Here is a 26,527-nt window from a genome sequence, read left to right on the forward strand (position 1 = left end):
CGCCTATATATTCCCCCCACCCCGAAATCTGAATCCATTTCTTCGCTGTGGTTTTCTTTCAAGTAATTTCATCGAATGTTTTGCGAGCGTTATTTCACAGAACCGAAAGTGAACCAAACTCTAAGTCAGAAGACAATGTCTCTTCGCCCGGGCACAACAAGCACCGTGGTGCGCAAGAAATCGTACAAGACTGGAGTGGATGCGGACCAGCCTCGGAGGAGAAGGGAGGACAACTTGGTGGAGATCAGGAAGAACAAGCGCGAGGACAGTTTTCAAGAAGAGAAGGGAAGGCTTGCCTCCGTCCCAGCAAAAACTGCTTGATGGCACCCAAACTGCCGTCGTTTTCCAGAAGAGGGTACTACTTCGTTTTATTTTATTTATTTTTTTATAGCTTAGTGTCTTAGGGATTTTGAATCGTTGTGGTTGTGGTGTTTGTTTGATTTTTTGGTTGGAATTGTTGTGGGATTAGTTTGTATGGATGTGCTTGGTTGCTGAGAAAGTGAAGGAAAGGGAACGGAATTTTATTCAAGAAGTAAGTTGTATAGCTTGATTCTTTATTCAAGTCCTGGGGGCAAACAAGAATGTTCATGCATGAGATCTTTAGAAAGTTGACTCTTTATTTTCCTCTTCTTGCAATTTGATCTTATATTTAAAGCTTGATTCTTTATTCAAGTCCTGGGGGCAAACAAGAAATATTCGTGTGATGTTCTTGACTTTTGTTTTTTCGTTTTTGGGTAGAACGCAGCCCTCCAATTGACGAGGTTATAAAAGCAGGTGCGGTCCCTCGGTTTGTGGAGTTTCTTGGAAGACGTGATATGCCCCAATTGCAAGTACGGAATATTTTTGAAGTTTGTTGTTAAAATTAAATTATCCTTTAAGGTGCAATCAAACACCGAGTTTGACTTTCATCTTTATATTCAGTTTGAAGCTGCATGGTCTTTGACCAATGTTGCATCTGGAACATCAGATCATACACGAGTTGTTATTGAACATGGTGCGGTCGCCATGTTTGTGCAGCTTCTTAGCTCTGGCAGTGATGATGTTGTTGGAAAATGGCTCACATTTAGTATGCAAGTGAAGGAGTGAGCGACCGGTCGCAAGGTTTGGGCGATCGATCGTTTTTACACAGTTTCGAAGTCTGGAGCAAATGCATGGGGCGACCGGTCGCTAGTTCTTTGCGACCGGTTGCAGGAAACATGAGCGACCGGTCGCGTGCCATTTGCGACCGGTCGTAAAGAAGCAGAATCGAAACTGAAGCCTCAGTCCAAAAGCGACCGGTCGCCAGTTCCTGGCGACCGGTCGTCCCAGTTGTGCTGTGACGATTTCTTACGTGTTTTCAACTGTGTTTTCGGTGGCTATCGCTTTCCACACGATTGCAGGTGTTTAATGGGTCACTTCTGAGGTAAAAGAAGGTGGACTACCTGCTGTATAGTTGGGAGATCACTCATTGCCAATTGGTTGTCTTGGTTTGGAGAATCCATTCTCCATTTTCTGGTTTTGTTGGAAGGTGGCTGAAGTGGGATTTGTTTACTTGCATGATCTGATCTTTAGTCTAAGTGGGAGACTAAAGGAAGGAACGTGGAAGACAAGATGGTGCCTTATCTTGTGTCCATTGGTTTGTGTAGGTAATGGAGATAAAGCAAGACATTATAAGATGAGAAAGCAAGTTGAAGTTAGGTGTGGTTAATCTCAAGGTGGTCAAGTAGCTGGGTGCTATTGTGTTCAAAGGAGGTTAACTCACCAAGGGAGAACGTGAGAGAGAGCAATCAGTTCAAGTTTAGAGCTGAGTTGGGGTCTTGAGAGTCTAGACACAAAGGGGGGAAACACCAAGGGTTGTGAGAGTGTTTCACAAGTGCATCAAAGTGTTGAGCAAGGGGTGTGAGAGAAAAGAGAGCTTGGGGAGAGAATAGAGTTCTAAGGGGGTTTTCTGTGTAAAACCAAAGTTGTAACTTATTCTTTCATGAAGTGAATTTCTCAAGGGGATCACCAAGAGGATGTAGGCAATTGCTGAACCTCTATAAATTCTTGTGTCACTTTGTGCTTGGTTGTTGTCTCAAGTGTGTGTGTGTGTGTGTGTGATTCATCCATCATTGTGTGTGTCACAAAGTCCATCAACAACAAGATCATTAGGGGAGTGAGTGAAAGTGTTTGTCCATTTTCACAACAAGTGGTATCAGAGCTGTGTTGGAGCAGCAAGTGCTAGTGTGTTGAAGATGGCAAGTGACAAGGAAGCTGAAGGTGGAAGTAGCTCTATGCATCAGAGGCTACCACAATCTGTCAGCATGAAGGTGGAGTTGAAGCCTTTCACAGGGAAGGAGAACTTCACACTTTGGCAAAGGAGGATGAAGTCAGCCCTTACACAACAAAATCTCAGTGTTGTCTTGGAAGGCAAAGAGAAGAAGCCGGTTACCATGACAGATGCGGAGTGGGGTGTGCTAGATGAGTTGGCTAGAGGAGCCATCGAGAACTTCATCTCCGATGAGGTGCTCATCAACGTGATGAAGGACACAGCGAAGCAAACATGGGAGAAGCTCGAAGAGATGTTTGCAGGGAAGTCGCTGTCCAACAAGCTCTTCCTCAAGGAGGAACTCCTAAATCTTCGGATGGCGGAGGAAGGAAATCTAATGGAGCATTTGAGCAGCTTCAATAGATGTGTTGCTGACTTGCAAAGAATGGATGTGTTGTATAATACGGAGGATAAGGCACTTATGTTACTAACATCCTTGCCTCCGTCTTATAAGCATTTCCGAACTACACTTATGTTCGGGAAGAGTACTTTGAATTTTGAGGAGGTGGTGCAAGATGTGATGACGCATCACAGGATGTCTCAACGTTCGGAGGAGAACTCTCAAGATGCTGGTTTGTTCGCAAGGAGTCGTTCAAGCAAGCAAGAAGGCAAGGGCAGCAAAAGGAATACTAAGTCCAAGGACAATGAAGGGTGCTTCGAGTGTGGATCTATGGATCATTGGAGACGAGATTGTCCGGTATGGAAGGAGAAGTTGAACAAGATGAAGAAAGCTGGAAGTTCAGCCCACGTGTGTGATGAGGACACATGTGATGAACTCTTGACGGTTACGGATGAGAGTAACGGGGAAGTCATGGCAAGTTCTTCGTGTAAGAATTCTTCTTCAAGGTGGATTTTAGATTCCGGGTGCTCATATCATGTGTGTGCAACTAAGTTGATGTTTGACACATATGAGGATAAGGATGCATGCAAGATTATGTTGGGAGACAAAACTACATGTGAAGTTTTGGGCATAGGGACTGTGAAGATCAAGTTGCAAGGTGGTGAAGTTTGGACTCTTAGTGAGGTAAGGTTTGTACCTGCACTAAGAACGAATCTAGTCTCTCTAGGTTCTTTGGATAGAGAAGGTTGCTCTTACAAGGCCAAAGGAGGGAAGCTCATGGTCACACAAGGTTCTGTGGTGGTTATGAAGGGGGAGATTCAACCAAACAACACATACAAGCTCTTGGGTGGTGCAGAGATTTGTACCAAGGAAGAGCAAGCAACAAGTCTTAATGTCAAGGAGCCGGTCCAACATGATGTAGCTGCAAGTATGCTCAAGAGAAGTTGGGCAAGGAAGGTTAGTCAAGGTTGTATGACTAACGGTTCATCATCAAAGGTGCTTGATTTCAAAGCTGCAGAAAGTGTGGAGAGGAATATCCACAAAGGTGAAATCAAGACAAGGAATGATGGGGAGGATGTTGTTGAAGAGAAGCTTCTTGCCAAGGTGGTCATGGAAGGGACTCCATTTGAGGTGGAGCTTGACACAAGGGCTGAAGAAGGAGGGCAACAACAACAAACTCACAAAGGGGTTCTACTTGAGGTGGAGCCATCATCAATTGCAAGGTCCAAGCCCAAGGAATCCATCAAACCGTCCCTAGGTTTTGGATGGATGGACCAAGAAGTTCCAACCACGTTTCGGAGTGCTATAGGGAGCATGAAGCGGGAAAGTTGGAGAAGTGCATTGATGAAAAGAAATGTGTTCTTAAATCCAAGAGCAAGAAGTGCTAAATGGGGATTTAGTGAACAAAGGTTTGGTATGGGGTTTGCATATCAAGGGAAGTCCAAGGTTCAAGGTTCCAAGGAGGCAAGGAGCAACGAATTTGGCAAGGGGGAACTCTTTTCTGCACAAGAGGTCCATGTTACTCAAGTTTAGGCTTGGGTGGAGCACCTTCCACCAAAGGTGCATTGAGGCAAGAGGTGTATTGCCATGGTGGAGCTCTTGGAAATTACTAGAACAATTTCTAAGAGGTTGAAGAGGTTCTAGAGGTCAACAATGACTCACGGGGTGATTAAATGGTTCGCCAAGGTGGAGATTGTTGGAAAATGGCTCACATTTAGTATGCAAGTGAAGGAGTGAGCGACCGGTCGCAAGGTTTGGGCGATCGGTCGTTTTTACACAGTTTCGAAGTCTGGAGCAAATGCATGGGGCGACCGGTCGCTAGTTCTTTGCGACCGGTTGCAGGAAACATGAGCGACCGGTCGCGTGCCATTTGCGACCGGTCGTAAAGAAGCAGAATCGAAACTGAAGCCTCAGTCCAAAAGCGACCGGTCGCCAGTTCCTGGCGACCGGTCGTCCCAGTTGTGCTGTGACGATTTCTTACGTGTTTTCAACTGTGTTTTCGGTGGCTATCGCTTTCCACACGATTGCAGGTGTTTAATGGGTCACTTCTGAGGTAAAAGAAGGTGGACTACCTGCTGTATAGTTGGGAGATCACTCATTGCCAATTGGTTGTCTTGGTTTGGAGAATCCATTCTCCATTTTCTGGTTTTGTTGGAAGGTGGCTGAAGTGGGATTTGTTTACTTGCATGATCTGATCTTTAGTCTAAGTGGGAGACTAAAGGAAGGAACGTGGAAGACAAGATGGTGCCTTATCTTGTGTCCATTGGTTTGTGTAGGTAATGGAGATAAAGCAAGACATTATAAGATGAGAAAGCAAGTTGAAGTTAGGTGTGGTTAATCTCAAGGTGGTCAAGTAGCTGGGTGCTATTGTGTTCAAAGGAGGTTAACTCACCAAGGGAGAACGTGAGAGAGAGCAATCAGTTCAAGTTTAGAGCTGAGTTGGGGTCTTGAGAGTCTAGACACAAAGGGGGGAAACACCAAGGGTTGTGAGAGTGTTTCACAAGTGCATCAAAGTGTTGAGCAAGGGGTGTGAGAGAAAAGAGAGCTTGGGGAGAGAATAGAGTTCTAAGGGGGTTTTCTGTGTAAAACCAAAGTTGTAACTTATTCTTTCATGAAGTGAATTTCTCAAGGGGATCACCAAGAGGATGTAGGCAATTGCTGAACCTCTATAAATTCTTGTGTCACTTTGTGCTTGGTTGTTGTCTCAAGTGTGTGTGTGTGTGTGTGTGATTCATCCATCATTGTGTGTGTCACAAAGTCCATCAACAACAAGATCATTAGGGGAGTGAGTGAAAGTGTTTGTCCATTTTCACAACAGATGTCAGAGAGCAGGTTGTCTCTCAGTGCCTTTCACACTTTTCATCAACTTGAGAGCATTGCCTTTGGATTTGGAATTTCTAAATACTTCGAGTGATGCATATCTGAAAAACCTTCCAGTTTCGTTATGATATATAAGTTATTAATAAGTTTCAGAAATTTGACTTCAGACCATGGGGAAAAAGTGTTTGGGCTTTCTGAATGATTCTAAGTTATGCATGTTCGAAATTCTTTCCAATTTCAATATGATATGTAAGTTAGTAATAAGTTTCAGAAAGTATTCTGCTCATTATTTTGGTATATATGCGTCTTTGCGTTCTAAGTTTTACTGGTTCTACAACTCATAGTTTCTCTTCCTTTTGACTGCCAGAAATTTCCATTTGTTTGATTGTACTAGATGACAATCCTTGCTTTCTTGATTCTCTAACAGGCAGTATGGGCTCTAGGAAATGTTGCTGGCGACTCTCCTAGTTGCAGGGATCTTGTTCTTGGACAAGGTGCACTAATGCCATTGCTGGCTCAATTAAATGAACATTCCAAGTTATCCATGCTAAGGAATGCTACATGGACTTTATCAAACTTTTGTCGTGGCAAGCCAGCAACACCATTTGATCAGGTTCGTGGGGATTTTGAGAGTTTTTTCTGGTTAAAACCTTAATAATATATGTTAAATGTCAGTTGGTATCCCTTCCTAATTTAATTTTGGTTGATGCCTTACGTGACTGTAATAAGTACCCTTTCTGCTTGCTTATCTGCATGTTTTTTTGTTTCAGGTGAAGCCTGCCTTACCAATTCTTCGACAACTTATTTACTTAAATGATGAAGAAGTCTTGACAGACACTTACATAGCCTAGTTGTCACAAGGAAGGGAGATTTTGTTTATGAGTTATTTTATTAACACTTCTATTTTGTTTTGACTGAAATTGTTTCTTACCAGTTATATAATTACTTGGCAAAGAAAATGCTTATAAATTTTTTATGGATGTTTTGAATGGTCTCTGTAAATGTATTGGAATTTGTTTTCTTATTCCCACTTTTGCTTGTAGGAAGTTTCCTTGATCTTGTTTCTTGCCTTGTCCCGCAATTAATTTGATCTGGGAGGATGTTACTTGATACTGTTCTTACATTTTTTGTCTATTAAATTCCATTTAACAGGCTGTGATTGAAGCCGATATAATCCTCCCACTTGTGCAACTTCTGTTGGAAAAATGGCTCACATTTAGTATGCAAGTGAAGGAGTGAGCGACCGGTCGCAAGGTTTGGGCGACCGGTCGTTTTTACACAGATTCGAAGACTGGAGAAATCGCAGGAAGCGACCGGTCGCAAGGTATCCGCGACCGGTCGCAATGTATCCATAAGGTATCCGCGACCGGTCGCAATGTATGTGCGACCGGTCGCCAGTGTTGCTGTGCTGTTTTTTCCATGCGTTTTTCAAGGTGTCTTCACATGTGTCGGTTTCCTACCTAATCCCTCGAGCTTCCAAGGAGTTTTATGGGTTCTAGGATGTCTAGCAAGGTGCTGGAAAAGCTGGAGCACCATTGAATGAGGATAGTTGACTTGTTTCAAAGAGTACCTACCCTATAGCTCTAGATAGGGTGGCTGAAGTTGCAGCTATCTATGCCTAGCCTTTGTTCTGCCCAAGTTGTGGTCCAAGTCTGGAAACCAAGGGGAGAACGTGGGAGGAAAAGATGGAGCCTTCTCCTAAGTCCAAAGGCTTGTGTATTAAAGGGAAGAGGAAGCAAGACAGCAAGTGTAGGTTTCTTTACCTCCTTTTGATGAATTTCCAAACCTCATTTTGATTTTCCCTCACTGCCTTTTATTTTTAAATTTTTAAAATTTAAAATTAGTTTCTTTACTCTTTTTTTTTGGCCAACTTCTTCAATTCAATACATGTAAGTAGGTAATACCTTACCCCTTTTTTAATTACTTTAATTAGTGATTATGTTTTAATTATTATTTCTTTAGCAAATATTTAAATATTTTACTCAATTTCATAAATTACTTGGTAAATAGTAATTAATTGTTTGGAATTATTTTGTGGACTTTGTTTTTTGTTCTTTGAAATTAAATAATCATTAAAATACGTGTGTATGTGTACAATACGTGTATTTTACGTTTGCTTTCATTATACCGAGTCTTTAAAACGTATATGGAAAATGGAAGTACTAACCAAAAATACGTACGTACATGTATAATATGAGTATTAAATGGGGTAATGTTAAATTCTTTATACTGGTAAAAACTCGGGAAAATTAAAAAATCAAAAGGGGACAATGGCTATACCTTGGTAATGGCCTAAACGTAATGGATAATGCTCTGGACTAGATTTAGAGCATCTACAATCGTACTCTCAATTTTTTAGTTAAAATTTAGCTAAAAACACACAAAAGTTATTTTAGGATTTCATTCTCTCTCCTCAGATTTAGGAGCTCCTAGAGGTCTCCCTATTTTAGGAGCTAGATAGGGAGCATGGTTGGAGGTGGGTTTTCTTACTTTCTCCTTAAATTTTATCTAAGGAGGTGGTTTATGGAGTCCATGAGGATGCTCTTATCGACAAAGGAAAATCAAGGAGAAAAAGTTTAAAAACAAAAAGGCATCCATTAGATATTTAAAGCATATAGGCGCCCGGCTATACTATTTATTTTTATTTAAAAGGACCCACATAGCGCCTAGGCGGGCCAATTTATTTATTTATTTTTATTTCAAGGAGTATAGCTGCGCGGCTATACTCTACAAATAGAATTTTTTTTTTAAGTAAAGCCGTCTGGCTATACTCTATAAATACCAAAATCTGAATTTCTCTTTTTTAATTACTTTAATTATTACTTATGTTTTAATTATTGTTTACTTAGTGAATAATTAGTATTTAAGAATTTTATCAAATTCAAAAATTTTAACAACTAAAGACTATTTATTAAGTAATATCATTTATGATGTTAATTAAAATATTTAATACTAATTATTCACTAGAGAAATAATAGTTAGAACATAATTACTAATGAAAGTAATTAAATCAGGCTAAGACATTGTTTAATTAATAAAAATAAAATTTGAAAAAATAAAATAAAATTTATTGACCTAAATTATACTGAGTTTATATTTAGTTTTTTTTTTTTAAACCTCTCCTGACAAAAGTTCGTCAGCACAGCTCTATGCCGCAAACATTTGCCGATTTAGGTTTCCCCCGATGAAATTTCGTCAGCAGAGGTGTTATCGTCGTTAGAGGTCTGTGAACCTGTGCCGACGAAATTTCGTCGGGAGAGGTTGTTCTGCCTTTTATTTTTAAAATTTTAAAATATAAAATTAGTTTCTTTACTCTCTTTTTTGGCCAACTTTTTCAATTAAATACATGTAATTAGGTAATACCTTACCACTTTTTTAATTACTTTAATCAACCTTACTACAATATCAAAAAGCACATTCCATTAGTCCCAAGATGTGGGACATAGATACCTAGTCTTTTAGATTACAAAAACTGAGTTCTTTTTCTTAAAAAAAAAAAAAAAATCTTAAAACAAAGGAAAGAAGAAAATGGAGTAACAATTTCACAGCAATCTTTTAAAGAAACAATGAGATTGACAATGACTATGGTTCCAAAACAATACCATGCATTAAATTAACACATAAATGTTGAGAAAAATACGAAGAGCATAGAGAGAGAGACATTGGAAATAATACTTCAGCCAAGAATAATCAACTCCTACACAAATCACAAGAAAATAAAGAAAAATGATATCAACATATATTCCTATTAAATTACAGTAACATATCAATAAAACACCACACACAAAAAATCAATATAACAACAATACCATAGCAATTCAAAAGCAATACCACCACAATACAACCGCAATAAAATCATAAGTTCATAGAAAATCCTAATAAAGAATCAATCGACAAAGAACAAACACATTTGTTGTTTCAGATAAACAAAATCAATCACAATACTTCACTTTCTACACAAAATACAGACGAAATCAATCACAATTCCAATTTCAATAATCAAATTCAATTTAACATCAAAACTTACATATTCCCAACAATTCTTTTCTGGAGAAGTTGTTCTTGTTTGTAAACCCTGACTTCAAAACCCCCCAAAATTAGACCCAAATGCTCAAACAATGGCCACCTAATGCCAAGACATGCTGTAATATTCAGAAAAGATGGTTTTTTTTGGGTTTGTTTAGGTTGTAGAAGGGATTCGAAGAGAGACGAAGTTGGGGTTTGGATTTGGGTAGAGAAGAAAACAGGGAGAAAGAGGAAGAACAGGGTTTTGAGGGCAAAGTTATGGCTTTTATAGGTTGTTCTTGATCTTCTTCTTTGTGAGAAGAGGTGTAGTTAGAGAGAGAGAGAGAGAGAGAGAGAGAGAGAAAACAAAAACAAAAAACTGATCAAAAGTGTTATCTGGCCGATAAGTGGGCAATAAGTATGTATTTACAGGTGATATTTGCAAAATTTGTGGGGAAATGTGGTATTTCTAGTTAAAATTAAAAAAATAGTGGCATATTAAGCGCTATTTCCCTAAATTTAAAGGCCAGGGATATTATGTTTTTGTGCCATTAGGTATGATAAATGTATTTTGTATGTAAATGGTATAGTCGCTCAGCTATACTATTTAATAAAAAAAAATTATCGAAAAAGGACCCTCCTAGTTGCATTAGTTTATACTTTATAGATATTAATTTGGAATAGCCGGGCGGCTATATGAATAAAATACATACACTTTTTATTTGGCAAAATTTTGGTAAATTACAACTTAAAATTTGGCCACTATATAATATTTTAATATAATTTATTTAAAAAATTTCATATATAATATTTGTATTCAATAATATGTGAGAATTATGTGTGTAATACGTGAGTTTTGTTGTGTATTATTGAAAATTGTGTAAAAAATACGTACATTAAACATGAAAAATATGTATGTACATGTTTAATACGAGTATTGTACTTTTGCTTTTTTTTTTTTTAAATGTGACTTTTACCAACTCTTTAAGACGTATGCAAAGCATAGATGTATTATTGAAAAATAGGTACATACATGTAAAATATAGTATTAAACGTGAAAGTGCTCAATTCTCAATATGCGTAATAACTCTAGAAAAGTAAAAAATAAAAAGGAAACAATAGAGACTCGAATAATGGTCTAATAGTAATGGATAATGCTCTAAACTTCTCTTATCGACAAATGAAAATTGGAAAAAAAAATATATATAAAAGAAAAAGAGGATCCTAGAGATGATCTTTGAATGAGTATCTAGAAAATAGACGGTTTGGATTAATGAAATACAATCCAGAGTAGGCCTTACAAGGGATGTCCCTCAAATGAGGGATCCCTCATAAAAATAAGCAATAAGTTCTTCTTCCATTGGTTCTATAGTCTCTGGTTCTTCAGTCCTAGTCTCTGTTTGCAAGCAGGGGGGAGGGAAGGGTGATAATGTCAAATAATTAGTAGGAATTTGCATATATGATCCCATCAACAAATAACTATATTATTAAATATCGGTTATCCATGCACACACCAAAAATAATATAAAAACAACACTTTCTCTTTTTCCAAAGAATAAAGCCCAAGCAAATTTCATATAATCTTCCTCACAAATCCTAAAACAAAAATCAACAGCATACATGAGAACAGGGACATAAGGTAAAAAGATAATTTTTGAGCCCAAGTAATTAAATTGAAGATGGTCTTGGTCACCCTTGATTCAAAAGAAATAGGAAAAGCATACATATCGATTATTGGTGTATCACAGTTGAGGGGGACCATGTCTGGCGAGAAAAGATCATTTTCTCCACCGTCCTTATCGAGCACCTCCGACTGGGAATCCAATTTCAGGCACTCCAAAGATGAGACGTTGTCCATGGCTGTGAGAGAAAAAACGACGGTCGATTTGGGTTTGGGTTCGAGTTTAGGGTTAATTGTGTGTGTGTGTGTGTGTGTGTGTGTGTTTGTGTGTGAGAGAGAGAGAGAGAGAGCGTTTCTTACTTGCTTGTTACATTAGGGGTGGGCACAGTTCAGTTTGGATCGATATTTGCTTCAAATGGGAACCGAATCCCGTACTATTTATCCGGTTTGGTTCGGTCCGATTTTAACAAAAAAATTTGTAAATCCATTCGGTTTGGGTTGAATCGGTTTCGGTTCGATTTGAACCGGATTATGTTTATTATTTTTTATACAAATTTTTATTGAAATTTTATTTATTTTTAGCTTGAAAATTGACAACTTATTCAATTTCATACAAAAAGAAATATTAAGGCTAGGAAAGAGAGATGTTTTGAAATTGAACTTGGATAAATATTAGTTATGAGATTAAAAATATAGCATTGGATACAAATAAATATTAAAATTATATATTTTTTAATTTGGCCAGTTCGGTTTGTTGGGGTATAGAACCGGAACGGGAATCGGTTAGAACCGGTTTGGTTTGGTTCGATTTTTGAATTGGGTTTGACTTTTTGGTCAACACGGTTTTTTTCCTTCTTTTTTTTTATCCGATTTGGTTCGGTTGATCGATTCTTCAGTTCCGATGCCCACCCCAATGTTACGTAGGCGGTTTGACATATTCTCCTCCAATAATTCATTTGTTAGATTTATTTATTTTTCTAGTTTGGTAAAGAAAGGTATCCCAACAGGAAAAAAGAAAATTATTAATTACGTCATTTGTTAGATTTCGTAGCCTATACGCTATTGAACGGGCGGCTGAGATTTGCCAAATTTAAATTACAAGTCCTCCTATCTTAGGTGAGCCGTAAATCGTGTTATCGAATATTATAGATTTGAAGATAGAATGTATTTTCGTCGTCAGATATACAAATACGATCCCGCCAAAACGACAAACATGCCTATATATTCCCCCCACCCCGAAAACTGAATCCATTTCTTCGCTGTGCTTTCTTTAAAGTAATTCATCAAACATTTTCGAGCGTTACAGAGAACCGAAAGCGAACCATAATCTAAATCAGAAGACAATGCCTCCTTGCCCGGGCACAGGCACCGTGGTGCGCAAGAAATCGTACAAGGCTGGAGTGGATGCGGACCAGGCTCGGAGGAGAAGCGAGGACAACTTGGTGGAGATCAGGAAGAACAAGCGCGAGGACAATTTGCTCAAGAAGAGAAGGGAAGGCTTGCCTCCGTCCCATCAGCAACTGCTTGATGGCACCCAAACAGCCGTCGTTTTCCAGAAGAGGGTACTACTTAGTTTTATTTTATTTTTAAATCTTCTTGGTAATACTTTGTGTTCATTTGATTTTTTTGGTTTGAATTGGTGTGGGTTTAGATTGTATGGATGTGCTTGGTTGCTGAGAAAGTGAAGGAAAGGGAACGGAATTAAAAATGAGAATTACCGTTTTATAAGAACTTGATTATAAGGGATGTTGAATCGATAGTTTGCTTTAGGCAACGGAGAATTTTCTGTTTATTCAAGAAGTAAATTGTATAGCTTGATTCCTTATTCAAGAAGTAAGTTGTATAGCCTGATTCTATATTCAAGTCCTGGGGGAAAAGAAGAATGTTCATGCATGAGATCTTTAGAAAGATGACTCTTTATGTTCCTCTTCTTGCAATTTGATCTTATATTTAAAGGTTTAGTCATTAATTGATGTTGGTGTTGTTTAACAGTTGGAAAGTATTCCCTCAATGGTGCAAGGAGTATGGTCTGATGATCCTGCTTTGCAATTGGAGGCTACCACTCAGTTTAGGAAGCTATTATCAATTGGTTTGGGAGCAGCTCCAATACTTGAAGTTCATTTCCTATTCCTATTTAGGTGAAATACTCGTGTGATGTTCTTGACTTTTCTTTTTTTGTTTTTGTGTAGAACGCAGCCCTCCAATTGACGAGGTTATAAAAGCAGGTGCGGTCGCTCGGTTGGTGGAGTTTCTTGGAAGACATGATATGCCCCAATTGCAAGTATGGAGTAATTTTTAAGTTTGTTATCCTTTAAGGTGTAATCAAACACCGAGGTTGACTTTCATTTTTATACGCAGTTTGAAGCTGCATGGGCTTTGACCAATGTTGCATCTGGAACATCAGATCATACACGAGTTGTTATTGAACATGGTGCGGTCCCCATGTTTGTGCATCTTCTTAGCTCTGGCGGTGATGATGTCAGAGAGCAGGTTGTTGTGCCTCAAAAGAGGTTTCTTTTTAAATTTATAAACTCGCAAGCGCACGAATCGAATATAGCATAAGCGTGTAAGAGCGAGATCGTACCCAAGGGATTGCGTGAAAAGATAGAAAACCAATTATACCCAAGTTAATTTCATTGCCAACCTAGTTGATTCAAATGGTGATTTGTTTGTTGATAAAGAAAATTAAATAAAGCATAAAACAAATATGGAAATGACAATAAACTGAAATTAAGATTTAAACTTATAAGAAAAATAACTAAGGTATTGGAATCCACACCATCATTCCATAAGATCCTAATTATTTATCTTTCAATTCCCATGGAGTAGCAATCTAGAAATCAATCTACTGCTTTCTCAAGATTTATCAATTAAGCTTGTAATTTAGATCATAAGTAAATTTTCCTTCCCTTCATAAGTACAAATTCTAAGCATAAAATGTAAACAAAATTATTTAACTACAAAGGATCAAAGTTTCCTAAGCATCCTATGTGAAAAAAGTTTATTTGAATAACAAAATATCAAAGAAATTTGTAAACTAGAAATATAAACCAAGGATGAATTAATAGATTAATCCCAACTCTTAATTACCACAAATACATGTTATAGTCACAATACACGATAGAAGTGGTGAAAAGAAGATTAATCTATTAATCATGTGAAGTGAAAATTATAATCATTGAACACCACAATATTTGAGAATTGAAAATAAAAACTAGAACTCTATTTAATAATGGTGTTTCATCCAACCTTAGTTAAGTATTTTAGTTAGACATAATTAAGAATTAAAACAAAACAAAGAAACTAAAATACATGAATTAAATGAGAACTAAGAAAGGTGAAGAACAATTTTAAGAGAGTTATTAGCTCTCGGTTCTTTCCTTTCCATCCTTGTTCTCTTTCTTTCTCACTTTCTCTCTCTCTTTCTCTCTTCCTTTCTTTCCTTCCTTCTGCCGTGTATCACTCTTGAAATTCTCCTCTCCCTTTCTCTCTCTGAGTTGCTGCCTATTTATAGAAGCATGAAGTCCCTTTCATTCCAGCTGCATGTGCAAGCTGTCTTCTAGAACCTGTCTTGGTGTGTGACAGCCTGTGGATTGAGTTTTTATCCAATTGCTCCAATTTTTGGATATGTGTTAGTCGACATCTTAATGAACAAATTTCATGAAGGATATTTATTCATTTGAGCATGGGAGAATTCGGTTTTCAGGCCTGCAAATGGACTGTACAGCATGAGCTGTAAAAGGCAAAGTCATCAAATCCAACTTGAGTTCTTCTCTCTTTTTGCAACACATTGCCTATTTCTCCTCCTTCTCATGCCATTGGTGGAAGACAATTAATATCTACAAACAACCACTCATTAAATACAAAAACAAAGATTGGAAATCACCAATACAAATACTCTAATAGATTTACATAATACAAAAGAAAATACTAACAAATATAAATTTAAGGATAAAACTTGTATTAATTTTGTGCTCATCAAATACCCCCAAACCTATATTTTGCTAGTCCTCGAGCAAAAGAAAATAAAAACTAAGTAGAAAAGAAAACTAAGCCACTTTCGCAGGGATCTCGATTGCATTTAGCATATGCAACAAGCCTTTAAACCCCTAGGTTACCCTAGTGGACGAGTATAGTCTCGTGAGGGCTTTCAGTGATGATACCCACAAACATCGAAATGAGAGATTAAAAAATTATGCTACAACAAAATTGAAAATTTAAACAAATGCTTAACCATCATCAAAGCTACTGGATTGAAAATTCATGAACAATTTTTAAAATAGCAAACACGCTTCAAATTAATCCCCACATAAAGTCTTGATCACTTATAATTATTTAGTAAATTTTTCATTTGTTTCCTTTGGTGTTTAAGTGAACCAACACATTTTAGAGACAAAAAGTCAATTTCAATCACAGTAACCTCATTATTTCAATTATTATCAAAATTCAGTGCAAATAACTAACCAAGGCATATATATACTTTTTTTTTTTTTTTTTTTTTTTTTTTTTTGATTGTGACTGTGCAATGTTTAGTTCCATTAAGCTTTCTAATTAACCCATGTAGCGAGATTTAGGCCAACAACTCTCAAACCAAAGATTTTAAGGCATTAGGTGTAGAAACACCCCTAAGGGCTTATTAACTCGAGTTAAAAAGGCTACAGAACTAAACTAGTCACAAAATGTATTTACCTCAAAACTTTACCGTTTGACGCGAACACTCGCTGCTGTTTAGGCAAGAGGCCCGGTTACTAAGTAAAACTCTGGATAAATTAACATTATTATTATTATTATTATTATTATTATTATTTTATTATTTTTTTTTATGCCAAGGTCAATCAAGAGCAATGTCATCTAACTCTACTTAAAACAACAAAGTTAATTATAATTGATATTTTCTTTCATTCTCACTAAAGTGTTGATGTGCCTGTGAGAGTTCAAAGTATAACTCATGAATTATCCACTAAATAGAAATAAGTGAAAAAAAACTAAAATTATGGGTTTAAAAATTAATCATATGTTTCCAATCGTAAAAATCATTCATGAGTGTTGAATCAGATTTGATGATAGTAAGCATAAAAATCTAGAGATAACACCAATATTTTTTATAATTTTTTTTTTTTGGGTGAAATAAAATAATAATAAAAACAAAACTTCTAAACCTTACCCCCAAACCTAAATCAAACATTGTCCTCAATGTTGAAGAATTTAGGCATCAACAAAGTTATAACAAGAAATGAAATGGAGTAAAGCAATTAAATAAAAGAACAAACAAGAATTAAAACTACAATTTAGTTGCAAAAACAAAACAAAATCAAACGGAACAAAACCAAACCAAATACAATAGTAAGCCCTAACAACAGTTCTACGCACGCAAAAATCCAGCCCATGAGAACGTTCAAATCAATTGAAAACCCAACCCAAACGAAAGCCCAAACACTTCTTTTATTATTATTATTATTTATTATTATTTTTATTATTATTAAAAATTAAAGAAAACAAAGAAGCGTTGTCAGAAGCGCAATGAACGAGATTTCTGAAAAGAGAGAAGAGGGGCCGGATGTCTCGTTTACTGATAGGTCACGGGCCAAAAGAGGTGAGGGACGTGTCAGCGTGCAGAGGCCGCTTTTACATCCCCCAAGCCAGAATTATTGGCTTCGTAGGAAGGCGCGGCGACTTTTTATTTCTTGAAAGCGCTGAAAGGCAGAAATACAATTAAGAGGATTGGGGGACGGGTGCGGCAGATGGAGTTAAGCTGTAGGGGCGTGCGAAACCCAGAAGCGCAGCGGCTAGGGTTTAGAAAAAATTAAGTCTATAAAAGGCAGAGAAAAAAAAAATGAAAAACACAAACTCCTAAACACACAAAAGAGAAAAGAAAGAAGAAAAGAGAGTGAAAAATCAAAATGGCCTCTTCCTATCCATTTTCGTTGGATCTTAACTTAGCTCCACCGACTCAGACTTGGGGCCAAGCAGTGGCACCAGTATGGGTGCCCTATTTTGCCTCCGCACGAGGGCCTGTAACAGTAAATGACTCAATACTCCTGGACAACGATGTTGCCATTGGAGTTGCGAGAAATCTAGTGACTCCTAAAGATATACGTGTGCTGGGCACAAGGGATGACAATCGGGTCGTGAGCGACGCCCTGGCACTAAGCGTGCAGAGTACAACATGTGTTGCAAGTTTGGGTCATCGCCTACTTGCGAAGTCCCATGAGGTAGAGGTGCTGAAAGGTCAGTTGGCGGCGGAGCGAAGTATAGTTGAAGATTGTCAGAGTGTTATAAAAAGCTTGAAAAGGGAGAGGTCAAGGATAGTGGAGGTGAATCGACACCAGCTAGAAGTATTGCGGGACGAGAATAAAAACCTATCAAAGATGGTAGAGTTGTACTCTCGAGACATGCGAAAGCAGCTGGAGGACCTAGACCGACCAGGGAAACGCAAGCAATCAGATCGCGAGAGAAGTTTTGCTGAAGCGAAGATTGCGATCTTTGGGAGCTCAAGTGATGAGCCCCAAGAGGCTGTGCGTGAAGACCCTGGAGAGGACATCCAGAGGGCCAAACTCAAATCTCCTATGGTCGAGACACCAAGCACTGTGAAAAAATAATTTCTAATGTATTATTAGTGTGCTTGGTTTTTTCCCCCTTCCCCTGTATTTTTCATTTTCATTTTGTTTCACTCATCTTTTTTTTCTTTTTTTTTTTTTTCAGAAATAAAAGAAATTAAGTTGCAAAAGAAAGAGTAGCACACTTCCCAAACAAAACAAAGATGACAGCCGAAAGGGAAAACACACTTCCCAAACTTAAAATAAAACAAAGCAAAACACAAAGCACCAAAAAAATGAAAGTAACGGGCAAAAACATAAAACACCAGAAAACACGGAGGTAAAAAGAAAAGTAAAGTGAAAGTAGAAATGCTCCCTTCTAAATGCATGTGTCCGCAAAATCCTCGTGAAGCGTAGGGATCCGAGAAAAAAGGGCAACGGCTGGATAGCAATCTGGAGATCCGAAGTGGATGTCGGCTCCCTCATCAGTAGATGTCTATTTAAACCGTGCATTGGTTAAGTGTTGGAGTACCCTTCATTTCTTCCTGCTAACTCAAGAAAAACCATCAAATAATTCAGAAACAAAACAATGGCATCCTCATGCGCTCACCTTGATGATCTCAACCTTGAATTGTCCCTTGCACCTCCGAATGCGCAGATAAGGGCTCCTCCAAACCCTGTCTTCCCAAACTCTACATATCATCACGGCACGGCCTCAAACTTTGCTGAGGCAATACCGAACTTTGCTAAGGCAAGGCCGAACAGAGCAGTGCTGCTGGGAGGCATGATTGGTAGCAAGCTCACACCGGCAGATCATTGGCATATAGCACACAGGTCTGACAATGTGGCAGTGGATGAGTCCCACACTTTTACCGCGCTCCAAGCGGTCTCGGCCACAAATCTGGGCTTGCGCCTACTGGCGAGGACGCGGGAGTGTTCAGCACTGAGTGAGGAGGTGGCCTCCTTGAAAGCTCTGGTGGCGGATTTGCAGAAACGGCTCTACTGTGCCAACCAGAATGTAGAAGCACTGCAGAAGAGAAATAATGATCATGTCGAACTTTTGCAGGTTCTACAAGTAAGAGCAAATAGAGGCAATTAGCATGATGCCTCAGGTGGCTCAGAATCTGGAAACAAACATGTGATTGAGAAATTTATGTATGCATTTTCACATTTGTGTATGTAATCACATGTTTATGAAATGAATAAGTTTTTGAGCCAAATTTCTGTGTGTGTAATCATGAAGCAATCTACTTCCCAAACTTAACAACAAATTAAATACATAAACAAGTAAAAAGAAAGAAAGAATTACAGTAATAAAAGCAGAGAGAGACAAGAAATTCGGAATTACCTTAAAAATAAATAAATAACAAAACAAAACTTCTAAACCTTACCCCCGAACCTAAATCAAACATTGTCCTTAATGTTTCAAAATAAAAGCATAGCAAATGTATGAAATAAGAGGGTAAATGATATAGAAAGATAATACCTGGAAAATATGCGTGTCCCATCCCCTTGGTATTTATCTATTGCAGAATTAAAAGACAATAATAAATAAAATCCAAGCAAAAATAAATAAAAACTAAAATGAATTAAAACACACAAAAAGAAAACTGAAATCTATACAGACACAACAGAGTAATCAATCATGATAAACAGGTTTGTCAAGAAGTATCCCCTCTACTTCTGGGGATTTCAACTCAAAAAATGGTTTCAGTCTTTGACCATTCACTTTGAATATGTCACCATTTTTGGGATTTTCAATCTCAATAGCCCCATGAGGGTAAACAGTACGAACAATGAAAGGGCCTGACCAACGAGATTTTAGTTTACCAGGGAAAAGATGCAAACGAGAATTATACAGAAGGACTTTCTGACCATTCTCAAACATTTTTCGCAAAATTTGTTTGTCATGAAACACCTTCATCCGGGCTTTATATGTTTTAGCACAATCATATGCATCATTCCGAATTTCTTCTAATTCATTGAGTTGGAGTTTTCTTTGAATTCCTGCTTTATCTAGAGAAAAATTAAGTTGTTTCACAGCCCAATAGGCTCGATGCTCTAACTCAACAGGCAAATGACATGCCTTTCCATACACAAGTCTATACGGGGACATTCCTATGGGAGTTTTGAATGATGTGCGGTAAGCCCACAAAGCATCAATGAGTCTTAAAGACCAATCTTTCCTAGTAGGATTAACTGTCTTTTCTAAAATATGCTTGATCTCCCTATTTGACACTTCAACTTGACCACTCGTTTGGGGGTGATAGGGAGTTGCAACTCGATGTGTAATACCGTATTGTTTCATTAATTGCTCAAATGGCCTATTACAGAAATGTTTACCTCCATCACTAATAATAGCACGAGGTGAACCAAAACGAGAAAATATATTCTCTTTCAAGAAACGGACCACAACCTTATGATCATTTGTTTTGCATGCAACTGCCTCAATCCATTTAGACACATAATCAACTCCAACAAGAATGTACAAATTACCGAAAGAGTTAGGAAATGGTCCCATAAAGTCAATACCCCAAACATCAAATACATCGACAATGAGGATAGGGTTCAATGGCATCATGTTTCTTCTAAAAAGACTCCCTAATTGTTGACAACGCTGACAAGCTTTGCAATATGAATAAGCATCATGAAAAAGAGAAGGCCAGTAAAATCCACATTGTAGGATCTTAGCGGCTGTTTTCTTGGCACTAAAGTGACCTCCACAAGCTTGGTCATGACAAAAGGATAGGATATTGGTCTGATCATATTCTGGAATGCATCTCCTTATGATCTGATCGGGGCAATACTTAAATAAATAAGGATCATCCCAAAAGAAATGTTTGACCATGGCTAAAAACTTTGATTTATCTTGCTTTGACCAATGAGAGGGCATCTCACTAGTAACAAGATAATTTACAATATCAGCAAACCAAGGAATGGATGAGACATGCATAAGCTGCTCGTCAGGAAATGTTTCAGTGATTGGAATGGAATCCTCACTAGACTCAACAATTAGTCTAGACAAGTGGTCTGCTACAACATTCTCAGAACCATTTTTATCCCGAATTTCAATGTCAAATTCTTGAAGCAAAAGAACCCAACGGATAAGACGAGGTTTAGCATCCTTTTTAGACAAAAGGTACTTCAACGCTGCATGGTCTGAGTAGATAATGACTTTAGATCCTAAAAGATAAGATCTAAACTTGTCTAAGGCAAAGACAACTGCTAGCAGTTCTTTCTCAGTGGTAGAATAATTGAGTTGGGTATCAGAAAGAGTTCTACTAGAGTAGTAAATGACATGGGGAAGCTTGGCAATCCGCTGTCCCAAGACAGCACCAATCGCATAATCAGAAGCATCACACATGATTTCGAAAGGAACACTCCAATCTGGAGGACGAATGATGGGTGCAGAAGTCAAAAGTGCCTTGAGTTTTTCAAAAGCATGGTTGCAATCATCACTGAAGACAAAAGCAGAATCTTTGGCAAGCAAGCTACACAAAGGACGAGAGATTTTGCTAAAATCTTTGATGAACCTACGGTAAAATCCAGCATGGCCTAGGAATGATCTAATTTCTCTCACTGTTCGTGGAGGTGGAAGATTTGAAATCAAATCTACCTTGGCTTTGTCAACTTCTATACCATCAGAAGAAATTACATGTCCTAGCACTATCCCTTTTTTCACCATAAAATGACATTTCTCCCAATTAAGCACAAGATTCTTCTCTTTGCAACGAATTAATACCAGAGAAAGATGGTGCAAACATTCATCAAACGATGATCCATATACTGAAAAATCGTCCATGAAAACCTCTAAGAATCGTTCTACCATATCAGAGAATATAGAGACCATACACCGCTGAAATGTAGCAGGTGCATTACACAACCCAAAGGGCATGCGTCTGTAGGCAAATGTTCCAAAAGGGCATGTGAAGGTGGTTTTTTCTTGATCCTCGGGTGCAATAGGAATTTGGTTATAACCAGAATAACCATCCAAGAAACAGTAATATGCATGACCAGCTAACCTCTCCAACATCTGGTCAATGAAAGGTAGGGGAAAATGGTCTTTCCTAGTGACAGAATTCAACTTTCGATAGTCGATGCATACACGCCATCCAGTTCGGACTCGTGTAGGAATGAGCTCATTTTTCTCATTTTTGATAACTGTGATACCAGACTTTTTTGGCACTACTTGCACAGGACTCACCCACTTACTGTCAGAAATTGGGTATATCACCCCAACATCTAAAAGCTTTAATATTTCATCTCTAACAACATCCTTCATGGAAGGATTCAACCGCCTTTGTGGTTCTCGGGAATTTTTGGCATTGTCCTCCAGATGAATCCTATGCATGACAACAGAAGGAGCAATACCTTTAATGTCAGCTATAGACCACCCTATGGCTTCCTTATGTTCTTTAAGCATTTTGACAAGTTTACTTTCCTGTTTGTTATTAAGGTCCGAAGCTATGATCACAGGCAAGGTTTCAGAAGACTCTAAGAACACATACTTGAGAGTATCAGGTAATGGCTTTAAGTCCAGCTTAGGGGGCTCTATGATGGAAGGAAGTGGGGGTGACGTGGAAAGAGGAAGAGGTTCAACCTTAAGTTTCCAAGTGGGCGTTTCAATATACGGAACAGAATCTAACAATGCATTGACTTCATCAAAAGATTTTTCGAAATCAAAGTTAGCCCCAAAATGAGCTAAGCATGCTTCTAATGGGTCCTTAATGCTAGAGTAATGAAAAGAATCTTCCACCATAGTATCAATCAAGTTGATCTCACCAATCTCTTCATCATCTGATGGTTGCTTGCTGATGTTGAAAATATTAAACTCAACAGTCATGTTGCCAAATGAGATATTCATGAGTCCATTCCTACAATTAATATTTGCATTGCATGTGGCAAGGAATGGACGGCCTAAGATGACTGGAATTTGTTTTTGACCTGAAGGTACAGGTTGTGTATCAAGGACAATGAAATCTACAGGAAAGTAGAATTTGTCAACCTTGATCAAAACATCTTCAACAATGCCTCTAGGGATTTTCACAGATCTGTCAGCTAAAGAGAGAGATACCCGAGTTGGTTTGATCTCTCCTAAGCCTAATTGCTTATACATTGAGTATGGCAATAAATTCACACTTGCCCCTAAGTCTAACAAAGCCGTTTCAATATGGTGATCACCTATCATGCAAGCAATGGTAGGACAACCGGGGTCCTTGTACTTGATAGGAATCCTATTCTCTATGATGGAACTGATATGCTCAGTTAGAAAGGCTTTCTTTGAAACATTTGTCTTCCTCTTGAATGTACAAAGATCTTTTAAGAACTTAGCATAGGAAGGAATTTGATTGATTGCATCTAGGAATGGGATGTTGATTTGAACTTGCTTAAACACCTCTAGGATATCACCAAACTGTGCACTCTTCTTTGAATTTGCTAACCGGTGAGGAAATGGAGCTTTTGGAATGAAATTCCTAGGAGTATCAGATGGAGTCGATGATATTGCATGAGGATGACTCTCTTTAGACTTTTGTGTTTTCATTTCTTTTAACTCATCCTTATCACTCAAATGTGGCTCTGAATCCTGATTATTAATTTGTTTCCCAGATCTAAGAGTGGTGATGGATTGAACATGTTCATTAGAATTTGGAGAACTTGATGGGTTATTAATCACAAACTGACCTTTTGGATTCGGCACAGTCTGACTAGGAAACTTACCTTTCTCTCTCTCTCCCACAACAGTTGCTAACTGGCCTATTTGTTGTTCTAACTTTGAAATGGCTTGAGTATTTTGTTGGGTGGAAGCTTTGACATCATTAATAGCCTGACCAGTTAATTGCATGAACTTTTGGATTGAATCCTCCAAAGAGGATGATTGTTGTTGCTGTGTTGCAACAAACTGTGGAGTGGACTGAGGGACAGGAGGTTGACGAAACTGATTATTTTGAGATGGGTTTCCTCCAGAATTTTGAGGTTGATTTGACCTCCAAGAGAAATTTGGGTGATTCCTCCAATTTGGATTGTATGTTTCAGAAAATGGACTAGGAAACTGGTTCCTATAATAATTGAGTGCATTTGCCTGTTCATTGTTCTCAGCATAACCATGACTAGAAGGACATGTTTGTTCTGAATGCGTTGGGCTACAACACAAAGAGCAAATCTCAGTGTGGACTTTGTTGACAGAGTTCATGTTTTGGCTCAATGCTAGAGCCTCAACTTTACGGGTCAAACTCTCTATTTTAATCCCGAGATCAGAATTGCTTCTGACTTCATACATCCCTCCTTTCTTAGGTTCCCTAATTTGCTTATCAAGGGTGTTGGAAAAATCCCATTGTTGAGAATTCACAGATAAGTTCTCAAGGAATTCATAAGCTGCAACTTCCCTAAGTTGTAAGAAAGCTCCTCTATTCATAGATTCAATCATATTGCGACTAGTCTGAGTTAGCCCATTGTAGAAGGATTGAACCAATCGCCATTTTTCAAAACCATGGTGGGGACATTTAAGAGTAAGGTCTTTGAACCTTTCCCAACTTTCGTAAAATTGTTCGCTTTCACTTTGTCTAAACTCAGAAATTTCTCTCCTAAGCCCATTGGTTTTAGACATGGGGAAAAATTTTGACAAGAACTTTTGTACAAGTTGGTCCCAAGAAGTTATGGAACCAGAAGGAAGGGAATTGAGCCATGACTTGGCCTTATCTTTCAAAGAGAATGGGAAGAGACGGAGTCGGACACTTTCATCAGAAAAGTTCTGAAATTTGAATGTTGAACAAATTTCAAGAAAATCTTTGACATGCAGGTAAGGATCCTCTCGGTCTAAACCATGGAAATTGGGCAAGAGTTGAATGACTTGAGTTCTCAACTCAAAGCTGGTTGCATTGGTGTTAGGTAACACTATGCAAGATGGGGAATTAGTGGTGACAGGAGCAAAGCACTCCAAGAGAGTTCTTTCTGGCTCAGCTTCTGCCATCTCAAACAGAGGGTTGGTTATCACAATCCTAGGTTTTCGTTCTTCCCTAAGCGTCCTTTCAATTTCTGGGTTGAAAGGTTCTAAGTTTAAATTTTGAGAACGACGACCAAACATAAAATACACAAGAAAATACAAAAATAACCACACAAATAAATAAGCAAAAATTATAGGTTTATTTATTTATTTATTTAAAAGCTCTAAACAAATCCTCCTCTTAAGAGCAAACTTAAGGATGACCAGTTAAAGGCTTCCAAAAATTACAGCCAGGTCTTTTCCGGGAAGGGTGGAGGGGTCACAATGGTCCCACTTAAAACCCAGTCCTTCTTAAACACCGAAGGTGCCTCCTTAAAGAACTTTCCTAGACACTGTAATATTTAGAAGTTTATTCACTGGAGTTACCACAAGTTAATGTCTTTCAAGAAGGGCCTATAAGTTTTAAATTTACTAATTTACTTATATGCGAGAAAAACAAAAATAAAACAAAAAGAAAATTCAAGCAAGAATTTTAAAAGAATAGTTAGAATTTTCTTACCAGGTGTCCAAGACGCACCTTTAATTTTCACTCCTCCAATAAAATCTTATGATACCTGTAAAAACAAGCACACAAATCAGTTCAAGCAATAGAAACAAGCACACAAATTGACATAAAGAAAAAAGAAATGAACTTTATTAAAAATAAAATATGAAACTTCTTCCAAGTCCAAAGCTGCACCAAAAGAAGCTTTGATGATACAACTGAAACAAAGAAATGAAAAATTAATACACAATGATATTACAATAGAAACAAGAGAATTGACAAAATCTAATTTTTTTATATTTATATTTTATAATTTCGTTTTTTTTTTTAAGTTTTATATATATTACAAAACTAAATTATAACTAGTGGAAGAATTTAATTAACCAAAATTTGATTAGTTTTCCGTTGCAATCCCCGGCAACGGCGCCAAAAACTTGTTGTGCCTCAAAAGAGGTTTCTTTTTAAATTTATAAACTCGCAAGCGCACGAATCGAATATAGCATAAGCGTGTAAGAGCGAGATCGTACCCAAGGGATTGCGTGAAAAGATAGAAAACCAATTATACCCAAGTTAATTTCATTGCCAACCTAGTTGATTCAAATGGTGATTTGTTTGTTGATAAAGAAAATTAAATAAAGCATAAAACAAATATGGAAATGACAATAAACTGAAATTAAGATTTAAACTTATAAGAAAAATAACTAAGGTATTGGAATCCACACCATCATTCCATAAGATCCTAATTATTTATCTTTCAATTCCCATGGAGTAGCAATCTAGAAATCAATCTACTGCTTTCTCAAGATTTATCAATTAAGCTTGTAATTTAGATCATAAGTAAATTTTCCTTCCCTTCATAAGTACAAATTCTAAGCATAAAATGTAAACAAAATTATTTAACTACAAAGGATCAAAGTTTCCTAAGCATCCTATGTGAAAAAAGTTTATTTGAATAACAAAATATCAAAGAAATTTGTAAACTAGAAATATAAACCAAGGATGAATTAATAGATTAATCCCAACTCTTAATTACCACAAATACATGTTATAGTCACAATACACGATAGAAGTGGTGAAAAGAAGATTAATCTATTAATCATGTGAAGTGAAAATTATAATCATTGAACACCACAATATTTGAGAATTGAAAATAAAAACTAGAACTCTATTTAATAATGGTGTTTCATCCAACCTTAGTTAAGTATTTTAGTTAGACATAATTAAGAATTAAAACAAAACAAAGAAACTAAAATACATGAATTAAATGAGAACTAAGAAAGGTGAAGAACAATTTTAAGAGAGTTATTAGCTCTCGGTTCTTTCCTTTCCATCCTTGTTCTCTTTCTTTCTCACTTTCTCTCTCTCTTTCTCTCTTCCTTTCTTTCCTTCCTTCTGCCGTGTATCACTCTTGAAATTCTCCTCTCCCTTTCTCTC

General features: G+C 37.5%; 2 protein-coding genes, 1 non-coding gene and 1 pseudogene across 4 annotated transcripts; 3 read left to right on the forward strand and 1 right to left on the reverse strand.

Moving 5' to 3' along the window:
• Positions 1–135: 135 nt before the first annotated feature.
• LOC110762870 (importin subunit alpha-4-like) lies at positions 136–6,298 on the forward strand. The gene is made up of 6 exons (XM_088253978.1): positions 136–268; positions 739–830; positions 922–1,041; positions 1,655–1,666; positions 5,875–6,060; positions 6,218–6,298. Exons 1-6 carry the CDS (start codon positions 136–138, stop codon positions 6,296–6,298), a joined length of 624 nt encoding a protein of 207 aa, XP_088110104.1.
• A 6,765-nt stretch (positions 6,299–13,063) lies between these two features.
• Positions 13,064–13,635, forward strand: LOC110762869 (importin subunit alpha-4 pseudogene; annotated as a pseudogene). The gene is made up of 3 exons (XR_015836237.1): positions 13,064–13,162; positions 13,263–13,354; positions 13,432–13,635. The product of XR_015836237.1 is annotated as an importin subunit alpha-4 pseudogene (transcript).
• Positions 13,636–16,840: 3,205 nt separating this feature from the next.
• On the reverse strand, positions 16,841–25,382 carry LOC110773973 (uncharacterized). The gene has a single exon (XM_021978484.2). It carries the CDS (start codon positions 24,688–24,690, stop codon positions 19,249–19,251), a length of 5,442 nt encoding a protein of 1,813 aa, XP_021834176.2. The 5' UTR covers positions 24,691–25,382; the 3' UTR covers positions 16,841–19,248.
• Positions 24,092–24,198, forward strand: LOC148293494 (small nucleolar RNA R71). The gene has a single exon (XR_015836879.1). It is a non-coding gene; the product is annotated as a small nucleolar RNA R71 (small nucleolar RNA).
• Positions 25,383–26,527: the final 1,145 nt, after the last annotated feature.

Source organism: Prunus avium, chromosome 6 (genome assembly GCF_965620075.1).
Source record: "Prunus avium chromosome 6, drPruAviu1.hap1.1, whole genome shotgun sequence".
Classification (NCBI taxonomy): Eukaryota; Viridiplantae; Streptophyta; class Magnoliopsida; order Rosales; family Rosaceae; genus Prunus; species Prunus avium.

What these genes read in the sequence shown, in the direction of transcription:
- LOC110773973 (XM_021978484.2), bottom strand. Translation starts at nt 24,690, where the DNA reads ATGTTTGGTCGTCGTTCTCAAAATTTAAACTTAGAACCTTTCAACCCA.
- LOC110762870 (XM_088253978.1), top strand. Translation starts at nt 136, where the DNA reads ATGTCTCTTCGCCCGGGCACAACAAGCACCGTGGTGCGCAAGAAATCG. An exon ending in GAAGAACAAGCGCGAGGACA is followed by an intron (nt 269 to 738) that starts GTTTTCAAGAAG and finishes GTTTTTGGGTAG; the next exon opens with AACGCAGCCCTCCAATTGAC. An exon ending in CAGCAACACCATTTGATCAG is followed by an intron (nt 6,061 to 6,217) that starts GTTCGTGGGGAT and finishes TTTTTGTTTCAG; the next exon opens with GTGAAGCCTGCCTTACCAAT.